This window comes from Quercus robur, chromosome 3 (genome assembly GCF_932294415.1).
Source record: "Quercus robur chromosome 3, dhQueRobu3.1, whole genome shotgun sequence".
NCBI lineage: Eukaryota > Viridiplantae > Streptophyta > Magnoliopsida > Fagales > Fagaceae > Quercus > Quercus robur.
In genome coordinates, this window is record NC_065536.1 from 52643500 (window position 1) to 52656028 (window position 12529).

The 12529-nt window shown below is 33.6% G+C and overlaps 1 protein-coding gene across 1 annotated transcript; it reads left to right on the top strand.

Annotated features, from left to right (window-relative positions):
• The first annotated feature begins 3386 nt into the window (after nucleotides 1-3386).
• LOC126716421 (probable pectate lyase 4) lies at nucleotides 3387-5040 on the top strand. Its single transcript, XM_050417262.1, has 4 exons — nucleotides 3387-3848; nucleotides 4120-4475; nucleotides 4600-4735; nucleotides 4828-5040. The coding sequence occupies exons 1-4, from the start codon at nucleotides 3387-3389 to the stop codon at nucleotides 5038-5040; spliced, it is 1167 nt and encodes a 388-aa protein (XP_050273219.1).
• The last annotated feature ends 7489 nt before the right edge of the window (nucleotides 5041-12529 follow it).

Sequence of the window (12529 nt, forward strand, 5' to 3'; positions counted from 1 at the left end):
CACACACCTCAGAAGGTTCGTGCCATTGCCTCAAGATTGATCTTTCATTTTGTAAAGAATTTCGCTACAACTGCAAAGCAGCCGTCAATTACATCATTCGTAAAAGCATGCTCTTCCCCCTCTATATCCGTCAGAGTGAGTTTTTCCCATTGCTTTGTAACCTCGTCCATGGAACTAGAGTGTAAGAAGGAGAGTAGAAGAAGTAAAGAGCGAAAAAGAGAAAAGAACAGAGTTTCACCAGAGCAAACTGGTGTTCTAAAATAATTATTCCTAATATTTTTTTTCTTTCTTAATTTAGAATGTTTCATAAATTATTTGCCAATCATAAACATCTTTTGAAATTTTCCTAATGCAAGCCTTTTGAAAATTAAAGTTACCTTTTGAGTCTTGTCTTCCTCAATTAAATCTTGATTCCAAATTTGAATCCTATTTAAAATTTGGCCATTCATTATGTGTCACAAAAATTAAATTAATCAAATAATAGTAAATTGAAGAAGGAAACCGTGTTGTGATTTAGCTTTGCATAATCTATACCTTGTGACCTCCAAAATAGTCCCATAATTTCTTAGAAAAACACATTTGCATTCTTAAAAGTATACGAATTGAAACATACATATCCATTGAACTAGTACTTTGCAAATTTGTCTTATTTTTGGATATTATCATTCTGACTATTCAAATGTAGAATCAAGTGGAAGAATCTTCAACCGACCTGACCACCACATTTAAAATTATGAGAGAGAAACCAGACCCAATACCCAATAAACTAACCCGACCCGAGACCCGAATTTTTGGGTTGGGTCGGGCTCTTCTCTAGCAGACCCAATTTTTATTGGGTTAGGTTATAGGTGGCCTAAAACTGACCCGACTAGAACAGATCTCAGTCCTAAATTAACCCAAAGTTGAGGGGGTATGTAAAGGTTAACTGCAAACCACGCAATCCCAATTAAGTCAATTTTACGATATTTTTAACCAACTTATATTCCACTTGGTTACAAGCTCATGTTATAGTAAGCCTGGTTGATATAATTGGGTTTGGCTTAATTCCAATATTTTTTTTTAAAGGAACCTCCTTTTGTTTTAATGAGAAACTGTCACATCACCCACTAACTAAATAAAATGTAGAGATTAAAACTTATTATCACTTACCATTGTATATTAAAATAAAAGGACATACCAAGTTAAAAAAGTATTAGAGGTAAGCCAAATCCAGTATAATTTTATTGTTGAACTCATAAAATCATATTTATTCATTTTTTAAATAGATAGATTAGATTTTAGTTGAAGTCAACAAGTCATTGGTAGGCCCCAAATTTCGTTTTGTCTTGGATGTGAGCTCAGTTTTCTATCTGATTTATCAAATTGAGATACATAATTTTTGCTTAGTCCACCATGTGGCCTTACCATGGTGAGGAAAAACCTTACAATGGTTTCAAATTGTTATATAAAGCACAATTTGGACTCATCCATGTGCTGTCAGACAACAAACTGGTAGGATTAGAGATCTAGATATTAATTTCTATTTAAATTGTGATACATTCAAGATTTACCCTGTAGGATTAGAGATTTACATGTTAAAAAAAATTGTATAAATTGTAATACATAGGCAAGATATGACTAAAATATACAAAGTTTGTTTGTTTTTTGTTTTTTATTTTTATTTATTTAATTTTTTTATTTTTTTATTTTTTTTCATTTGGGGGTATCTTGCTTATAGAACTTTCAACATTCTGAAAATTTTTAAGATCTTTTGAATTCTAAAATAGACTAAATTTGAGAATATTTATGCTAGATTCAAATTTTAAATAGTTAGTTTATTGGACTGTTTGTGTTCATCATCATGAACATGAACATGAAGTGTTTTTATTTTTAAATTGTTGAAGCAAATATTATGTGACAACTTAGTTCATTCTTATTTTTTTATGTTTCGCTTGAGTTGCCTTGAAATACATGTCTCTACACTCTACGGAAAACAAATGCATACATTTTTAAAACAGTCTATTAATTAAAATTACATGTTTTTTTTATATTTTAATTTGATTAATTACTACAGCTCACTAACAAGGCAGGCATTAGGGGAAAAAAATTGGATTATTTTAATTTTTACATGCTCTATAATTTGTTGTATAATTTGTTAATGAATGTGATGGGAACTTAATGAATGTATATTTATTATTTTTTAAAAATCTTTTAGAAAGAAAAAGGATCCCTAAAACATTTAAAACTTGCAACTGTCACTCGATCAAAAAGACAATCTTGTTCTTCTTTTTTTCTTTTCTTTTTTTTTGAGTTTTTATTATCTTTTTGAATCAATGATGAATTTAACTTTGCCATTAATAGGCAAAATTGAAGTTGACTTAGAAACAGCTTGATGAAATTTTTGAAGATGTATCATCAGTCAGTGAAGGTAGAACTTATGACATAAATTAACAATGCTCTAAAAGTCAAAGTAAGTTTGTGACATCAACTTTTGGATTTTGTGACAATTTTTCAGTCAATGAAGGTAGAACTTATATTTTATTTTACAGTTAGAGAGGTCCATGGATTTTCTTATATATTATAAAATTAAAATTAATTTTATAATGTACTAGAAATAGTTATGATAGATTCTAAAAAAAAAAACTATGATAATTATAAAACTTTTATTCTAGGACAAACGACTATACCATTTGAACCAATTAGAACCCACTTAATACCTTCAATTCAAAAGATAGTTGTGTGCTAGATTATGTGAATCACATGCTCTAATTTTTTTTATGAGTAAATTAATAATTAAAAAAATGCATTTCTATAATAACAAAAAATCTAGTGGTATAACTTTTTTTTCACAACTTTTTATTTTTTTTACAATGGTGAAGTCATTTACAATGATTGATGTATAATAATGGCAATATCCATGGTAAACACATGTATTTGTCTAATTATAATTTTAACTAACCAACTTAAAATTGTGAAATTTTTTGTCTCTACCCAATTCTCACATATGGTTCACATCCATTGTATCTCCTAGCACAAAAACCCCTACTTAAGAGAAGCCAATTGTAACTACTATCTTTATACGAGGAAGTTTCAAATTTTACGTGTTTCTTATCCCAGCAATGACACAAACACTCGCTTGCTCTGTCATTTTGGCTGATACACAAATGTAGCTAGCTAATCTATTTCAAATTGGGGTGAGGAAGCAAAACCAATACCTATTAATAGCTTCTTTTGTGTCCTACACTCCTAAGCATCCACTTTAAAACCACCTAAACAAACTCATATACAATACTAACCACTCCACCTATATATATCCCTCTCCACTCCAAGTATTTGCAGATCAGAACAACTTGCCTTTTTTTTTTCTATTTGAGTTTGCATTTTTGAGTTGGTACATTCACGTGAATATGGCTTTGAAAGGTGTTAATATTTCCATTCTTTGGCACTTTGCTTTGGCTCTTGTCATTGTCATGCTCTGCACTCCTAATGTTAGTCTTGCTAAGAAAACAAAAATCATTGGCTTGAAAATGAATGCGATTGATCATTGTTGGAGATGGAACCCTGATTGGCGAAGGAATAGACAACAACTTGCCACATGTTCAGTGGGTTATGCTGGGAAGATGGCCAACAACATTGGAAGGGGCCTCACACAATATGTAGTCACTGATCCTAGTGACAACCCAATAAATCCTAAACCAGGGACCTTAAGATATGGAACAACCATGATCAAAGGGAAAAAATGGATCACATTCCTTAGAAGCATGCGCATTAGACTTCAAAAACCACTTCTCATTAGTAGTTTCACAACCATTGATGGCCGAGGTGCTAATGTTCACATTGCTGGTAATGCATGTTTGATGATCTATAAGGTATGTAATTTTCACTTCATTTTTTTTTTTTTTTTTGTAAAAATTTTCACAATTGCTTAGGTAACATGTTATGATTATTGATTAGCACACTATAAAAATTGAATCATAAATAATTTCACAGAAAAGTGATGTTGTCCTAGTGACTAGTCACACAATATGACAACTTAATAAGCTGTGAAATAAATTGTCATAGTTTTCCCCCTAAAATTGTTAATTACATTTAGCATTTTTAAGCTAGCCAAGTACTAAAATGTACCTTTTATATCAACAGCAAAGCAACATAATCATTCATGGTCTTCGTGTCCACCATTGCCGATCTCAACCACCTAGCACAGTAATGGGTCCAGACTCAAAGATAATTTCACTAGGTCAAGTTGATGGAGATGCAATTAGATTGGTTACTGCATCGAAGGTCTGGCTTGACCATAATACACTTTATGAGAGTGAGGATGGTTTACTTGATGTCACTCGAGGTTCTACAGATATCACCATCTCTAACAACTGGTTCAAAAATCAGGACAAGGTCATACTCCTTGGACACGATGATGGGTTCTTACGTGACAAGAACATGAAGGTCACGGTCATGTACAACCATTTTGGACCTAATTGCAATCAAAGGATGCCAAGGTACGTAATTGATCCTCCACATTCAAAGAATTCTAGACATAAACTAGTCAATCATATATTTATGAAGCCACAACCATATAATATATTAAATCAGCTATCATATGCACACAAATAAACTTTGCAGAATACGATTTGGATATGCACATGTGGTGAACAACCTTTACCAGGGATGGATGCAATATGCCATAGGGGGAAGCATGAATCCTAGTGTCAAGAGTCAAGCCAACTTGTTCATTGCACCAAAATTAGGGAACAAAGAGGTAAAATTTCATTGCTTCCATTATCATTTAAGTAACAAAAATGCATATACCTATACTAACACAAACACAATGCATAACATTAATATTAACAGGTGACGTGGAGAAATGGTGAAAAAGGGACATGGAAATTCTACTCTGTGAATGATGTATTTGAAAATGGAGCTAGATTCATTGAAACGGGTGCTGGTGGGGTAAAGCCAAACTATAACCATGAACAAGTTTTTCGAGTTGCAGATGCAAGAACAGTGAGGTCATTGACAAAATCAGCAGGTGCCTTACGATGCTCCCCACGATCTAGATGCTAAGGCAAAAAGTTTGAAGAGAAAAATGGAGCATCAACTTGATGGAGGCTGAATATAGAAAATATAAAATAAGTAAAACTTATAAGAGTACATAGTTTTAGCACTATTGGTCTTGAATGCCGTTGTTGACTTAGCATGCCAATGGTTTTCCTTCTTTTGTATTTTTTTGCTCCCATCAATGATCATTTGTTTTTTTTTTTTTTTTTTTTTTTAAAAACATGTTGTGCGTTTTTAATACTGTCATATACTAATTATTTGAATATTTGGTGGACATTTTCCTTGTGAGGACTTTTTTTTTTTAATTCATATAATGACACCAAAAAAAATATTATATACTTGGAAGTTATCTACCAGGTAAGACCTCCAAAAAATAGTGTCACTTGAGCGGTTAGGTATGCACAATTGCTTTTTTTAACTAAAGAAAAAAACAATAGTGTTGCTTGAGCTATTGGGTATGCACATTTGTTTTCTTAATAAAGAAAGAAAAAAAAAAGTCCCTTGAGCTGTTGGGTATTCAAATTCTAAAATATTTGAGTGGAGTTTATGGCATAAGATGTTCCTTTGTATTAGAACCTCAGCTCTTCTCTCCCGCGTATGTTTATTTTTTTTAACATAAAAAATAAATCTATGACATGGTTAAAATGAGAACCAATTAACATTTGTGGAGCCATTAATTAAAAGAAAAACTTGTCCAAAAATAAGACTACTTGAAACAAATTTGATCTAGCAGGACTAAAAAATGTACAGCCTAAAAACAATTATACATAGAACAATGAAAAAAAATCAAATTTCCTTCCTCAAATATATTGAAGAAACCAATGATGAAAAAAAAAAAAATTGTAGGGACTAAGGAGGAAGATTTTACGAGATCAATGGAAAATAAGACGTTATTATTGCTTTTGTCTTCATTTCAACTCTGTAGTATGTACTTTCCTTAAAAAATGAAAAGGCATGAGACAACGTTTTTTACTTTTATACATGAATGCCTCTTCTTCAAAGTGTCCAACCTATTTCCTACTGTTTAACTTTGAACTTAGTATTCCTAAGTTGTAACTTTTGAACTTCGAACTTTGTTTATATATTTGTAATTTTGTACTTTTATTTTTATTAGTAATTTCACTAATTTGTGTCAAAATTACTTTTTTCAAATTTTTTAATATATATTATGAATGATAATTATAGGTATATAACATATAGGATCTCAATTCTGATAACCTTAGTTAATATAATATATAGGAATACTACCAAAATGCTTAAGCTTATGGGTTAGGGTCAATTATATTATATTAACTAGCTTGTAACTCCATGCATATGCATGGATATACTTAAAAGATACACATTAAAATGCATAGTATAATACTTACATATATAATTTAAATATTATTGATAGTCATTCTTATATTTTCTTTTTTAACTCTTTAAAAAGTCTTGTAAGAATGTTATTAGATAGAAAATGTAAATTGTCCATTTTTTAAATATTTTTATGTTCATTAATTCTAGACTCTTTGGTTTTTATGCACAATAACTCACTTGAATGGAGATTTATGATATGGTCCCACATTTGATTCCAAAATTAAGAAATAAAACCCTCTCTAAAAATAAATAATTTAGGATATATGACACAAAATTAGACTTTAATTGTAGAATCTAATTGGATTTTCTCTAAACTTTACCTATTAATATATATAGATGACTTATAAATTTGAATTGGTTTTAGTTATACAACAAAAAAAAAAAAAAAAATGCTCATAGATATAAAATCATTCAAACTCTCTCTTACTCTAATTTTATATGTAGTGTTAGATATATGATTATGTTTTTTATGATTTATTTATATTGGATTCCTTGTTTTCTACACTAAATTAACTCATTTGGCACAAAAATTAAATTTTTTTGATTAGATGGGACATGTTTATATATATAGGGATAAAACCTTTTTTCGTCCTTACATTTTTACACGATTCTCACTTTGGTGCCTAACTTTTTTTTTCACCACTTTTAGTCCCTATCCTGAAAAACGCATCTCGTTTTAGTCTTTGACGTTACATCAAAAACGAAAATTGCACAACTAGCAAACGGAAAAAATTAAAAATATTAAAATAATGCACCCTATGTCCATGTGGCTTTCCACGTCAGCCTCTAAATTAAAAAAAAAATAATTTATTAATTTTAACTAAATGAAAAAATTAAAAACAAAAATAAAAACCAAACCTAGCAAGAACAACAAATTTCAAACCCAGCAAGAACAAGATCAACAAAACACAAACTCAGCAAATTTAAAACCCAAAAATTTAAATTCAAACCCATATTCCGAAAATCTGGATTTAATCTCAGACTCTCTCTCTCTCTCTCTCTCTCTCTCTCTTCCTCTCACTTTCAGAGTTTCTCTCTTTCTCCCACACTCTCTCCTCTCTTCCTCTCACCTTGAAAGCTTCTCCTCTCTTTCAATATTGGCTTTTGGGCCTCAGATCGGCGTGGCATAGATCAGCATGGAGGCTTTGGGTAGGTGGGATTCAAATCGCCATGGTCCGGTGTCTGCTCATGGGTAGTCGTGGCTCGCCGTGGGTCGCCGTGGGTGGGGTGGTCGTGGCTCGCCATGGGTGGTCTTGGCTCGCTGTGGGTCGGTTGGATTTGATGGGTTGGCTGGGTTGGATTCGATGGTGGCTAGGTTGCTCATGGGTAGTCGTGGCTCGCCGTGGGTGAGGTGGTCGTGGCTCATCGTGGGTGGGGTGGTTGTGGCTCGCCATGGGTGGTCTTGGCTCGCTATGGGTCGATTGGATTTGACGGGTTGGCTGGGTTAGATTCGATGGTGGCTGGGTTGGCTTTGGTGGTTGTTGGGTTGGTTTAGCTGGTGGGTTTGTGGCTTGGTAGAACTGAAGGGTATGGATCTTGGGTCTTATGTGGGTCTCTGAAAACTGAAGGGTATGGATCTTAGTGGTTGTTTGTGGCTCGGTAGTGGGTTTGGGTATGAATCTCAGTGGTTTGGGTATGGAGGTTTGGTAGTGACAGTGGTATGAATTTTCTGGGTTTGTTCTTGTTCTCCTTCTCCTTCTAGGTTTTGAATTTTCTGGGGTTTTGAATTTTCTTACTTTTCTGGGTTTTTATTTTTATTTCAGTTTTTTCCTTTTTTTTTTCATTTAGATAAAATTTACACAAAACATCAAACACAAAAATCAAATCCAGATTTTCGGAATATGGGTTTGAATTTAATTTTTTGGGTTTTAAATTTGCTGGGTTTGTGTTTTGTTGATCTTGTTCTTGCTAGGTTTTAAATTTGCTGGGTTTGAAATTTGTTGTTCATGCTGGGTTTGGTTTTTATTTCTGTTTTTAATTTTTTTATTTAGTTAAAATTAATAAATTAATTTTTTTTAATTTAGAGGCTAACGTGGAAAGCCATGTGGACACAAGGTGCATTATTTTAATATTTTTAATTTTTTCCGTTTGCCAGCTGTGCAATTTCTGTCTCTGATGTAACGTCAAGGACTAAAACGAGAGGCATTTTTCAGGATAGGGACTAAAAGCAGTGAAAATAAAAGTTAGAGACCAAAGTGAGAATCGTGTGAAAATGTAGGGACAAAAAAGAGTTTTATCCCTATATATATATATATGACTTATAAACTTGAATTGTTTTTAGTTCTATAAAAATAAAAATAAAAATAAAAAGACTCATAAATATAAAATCATTCAAAAATTATGTTTTTTATGGTTTACTTATATTAGATTCCTCATTTTTTACATTAAATTAACTCATTTGGCACAAAAATTAAAAAACTTAGATTACATGGGACACATGTCGCAAAATCAAACTCTAATTAAAATTCAATTTTTACGTTGAATTAACTCACTTGGCACAAAAATTTAAAAACTTAGATTAAATAGGACACATGGTGCAAAATTAGACTCTAATTAAATTTCAATTTGAGATCTAATTGAATTTTCTCTCTGTTTTACCTATTATTATATACTAGCATGTAACTCCATGCAAACGCATAAATGTATTTAAAATTAAATAAAATTTTATTATAAAAATATAAATAATTAGTCAAATTAATTTTTTTTAAAGCATGTAACACATGCATTCACGCATACATATAGATACAATTAAAATTAATCACAATTTTTATCATAAAATATAGATAATTAGTCAAATTATTTTTTTAAAGTAAACGCAATTAGTCACATATTAAAATTCTTACCTAAATGTAATACTACTTATGATAATTTTTTTTTTCTAATTTTTAATAAGATAGAACGTGTGGTGATTTTTGTTATGTGGTGATTTTGATTTTATTTATCTTTTGAGAAAATGTGGTGATTTTTATTGAGTATATGTGATTTTTTTTAAAAAAAAATTTATAGTTCATACATATTAGATTTTTAGTATTTTGCACTCATTAAGTCACTTGACACAAAGATTAAAAAACTTAAGAGGACACATGGCACAAGCTTAAGTGGATAATCATGGTATAGTTCCCAGATAAATTTAGACACATGGCACACAATTGGATTATAATTTCTAATTCTAATTCAAATTTCTCTAAAATTTACCTATTAATATATATATATATATATATATATATATATGTGGGGCCCAATAATTTGTGGGCCAGGTCCATTTATTCGTTGGGGCCCAAAGGCCCAAGCCGAGAAAGGTTATGGCCCAGGCTCGATAATACAAGTACAAAATAGCCTTGGGATACAGCCGAGGACGATTCAGTCCTCGGCATGTCCAAGATCTCCTCGGAAGGAAGGGAAAAAACGGTATAGGACCAGTTTGGAAGAAAATCTAAAATATCTAGGTCAATAGAGAAGGATACGCTGGAACGTATAATGACCAGGGAAAGCTGCCCTTACTGCCATTCAATACTCTGCACCTGACAGAGCCATACTCTTCAGCTTTTACAACCACCCCCAACCACTCTGGGTATGGGCTAATGGGACAAGTATCAGTTTGGGAAAAGTCGATCTTACACGTGGACGAAGGATAAGGAACGCATACGAATATAAAAGGAAAAGGAAAGAATCCAAAAGAAAAGGCTGGGAAAAATGGCCAAAAACCAGAGCCTCCCAGCCCGCCTCCAGGAGAAAGACTCCTAGGGCGAAGATGACTTAACCATGTATGAACGCCACGAAAAACCCACCGTTTGGTGACCAAGGCCTAGCCTTTCAAACCCACGCTCTACAAATGATATTGTTTGGGCCTTTTTACGTGCGAACCCAACACTGTTACGGTTCGTTACGAATCGTGTCCTTACAATTGGCGTCGTCTATGGGAAAGGCTTGTGTGTTGACTTAGGCGGTAGGTCGAGAGAGTTCCCTTGTCATTTCTAACAGCTGGTTATAGAGTTCTAGTGTAAAGTTCCACTAGGGGCTATGATTCTTGACTAGGGGCTACGCTTTGTAGCGTCAATCGCATGGATGGTTCTAGGGGCTTGGCCGAGGAGCTAACTCCCCTAAAGCCAAGGCCCCATACCAAAAACTGAGTTTTGGACAGAACCAAGGTATTGTATGGTCCTCGGATTCAAACCTATGGGGAAACCAACTACTTAGATGAGTAAATTGAGTTTTGGACAGAACTAAGGTATTGTATGGTCCTCGAACTCAAACCTATGGGGAAACCAACTACTTAGATGAGAAAACTGAGTTTTGGACAGAACCAAGGTATTGTATGGTCCTCGGACTCAAACCTATAGGGAAACCAACTACTTAGATGAGAAAACTGAGTTTTGGACAGAATTAAGGTATTGTATGGTCCTCGGACTCAAACCTATGGAAAGGTCGGCTACTTAATAAAAATTTTAAGTTGCTCAATCCTTGGCTCAAATACCAGAAAAAGGTTAAGGCTATGAAAGTTGTAAGGAAGATGGTGAAACGCCCTATTACTCAGCAACTTGTAGAGGCTGTTCATTCTTGGGTTATATGTCCTCGGATGACTACCTCCTACACTTCCCCGAGCATTCAGCTGTTATCTCGGCCATTTTGGGGTAAGTATTGTTTTTTCAGGTCGGCATTATAGTGCCGATCAACTCTATTAAGTTCATAATAATATGTTTTCCTTAGCAAGGGTTTCGACCCTAAGTGTCATTTGTTCAAGTTGGCATTATTGTGCCGAACGTCTCTCATAAGTTCATAATAGTATCTTTTGTCTTGGTAAGGGATTTTGGTCCTAAGTATTTCTTTTCCAGGTTGGCATTACTGTGACGAACAATTTTATTAAGTTCATTATAAATATTATTGTCTCAGTAAAGGTTTCTGCCCTAAGTACCATTTGCTCAAGTCGGCACTATTATGCTAGACAATTCCAATAAGCACAGAGCAAGATCCTTTTACTAACTAGGATTTTGGCCCCAAGCATCATTTATAGTATAAAAACAAAAAACAAAAAAAAAAAAAGGTCCCAGGATAGTACATTCATGGCACAACCATTTCGAAAAAGAAGAGATAGGATATATGAAATAAAGCAAAGACGTCTTTTATTAATATGAAGATGTATTACAGCGTACAATGAAGGGCTTAAACAAGCCTACATAGAAAACGAGCTACAAAAATAATAATAAAAAAAACAACAAACAACAACAATATGATAAATAAACAGTCAGATGTCCTTTTAAACTCGTCTCTGAAGTCCTTCCAAACTCTGCCCCAGTAGCGCCCATATTGAGTGGAGGACCTTCTTCAGAAGAAGAAGGAGGAGATGAAGAGAAAGAAGGAGGAGAAGAAGAGAAAGAAGGAGGAGAAGAAGAGGAAGAAGGAAAAGCGCCAGGATGGATCTGGCGGTAGAAAGAAGAAGAAAGAGAGAAAGAAGGAGACACCAGTGAAGGAAGAGAGGAAGAAGTAGGGATATTTTGTCCCTGCGTCGGTCCTGACTCCTAACACGCTGGTGCCATGTTAGCTATACTCGTAAGAGAGCGGCTGGTACTGATAATGGGTGATCCCAGCTCAGTCGCGCCAAAAGTTTGACACGACGAGCCCCTGCTTCGGATTTTGGCTGAAAGAAAGGTAAGAAGGATCTTGAGTCTCCGCCATCCCTGCCCTGACCGAGCCATTTTTAGCTTCATAAGAATATGGTATTTCTGAGAGGTGTATGGCTCCTTCATTACTTACTCCTATTTCGAACGAATTACAAGTTAAAGTATAACTAGCGGGTAAAGTAAACTCTGGAAGAGTCTAAGGGTTTCAGATTTCAGAGGGATTAAAAGGGTTTCTATATAGGAGAAATAACCTCTTGCTTTTTCTTTTTATATGAAGGGCGAAACGGAAGGTATTTAATCTGTTCAGATTTCCAAGAAAATCTGTAAACGAGAATATACCCATTCCACTTCCCCTTACCATCAATAACCGTTGAATTTAAGTGGTCTCGTAAAGGGAAATCATTAAAGGCACGTTTTGGATAACCAAACGGCAGGAATGCGTTGTGAATGAATTCAGAGGAATGTCTCATAGACCAGTACATTTCCTAGGCAGATGAAGAAACGCCAACATTAATGAAAAG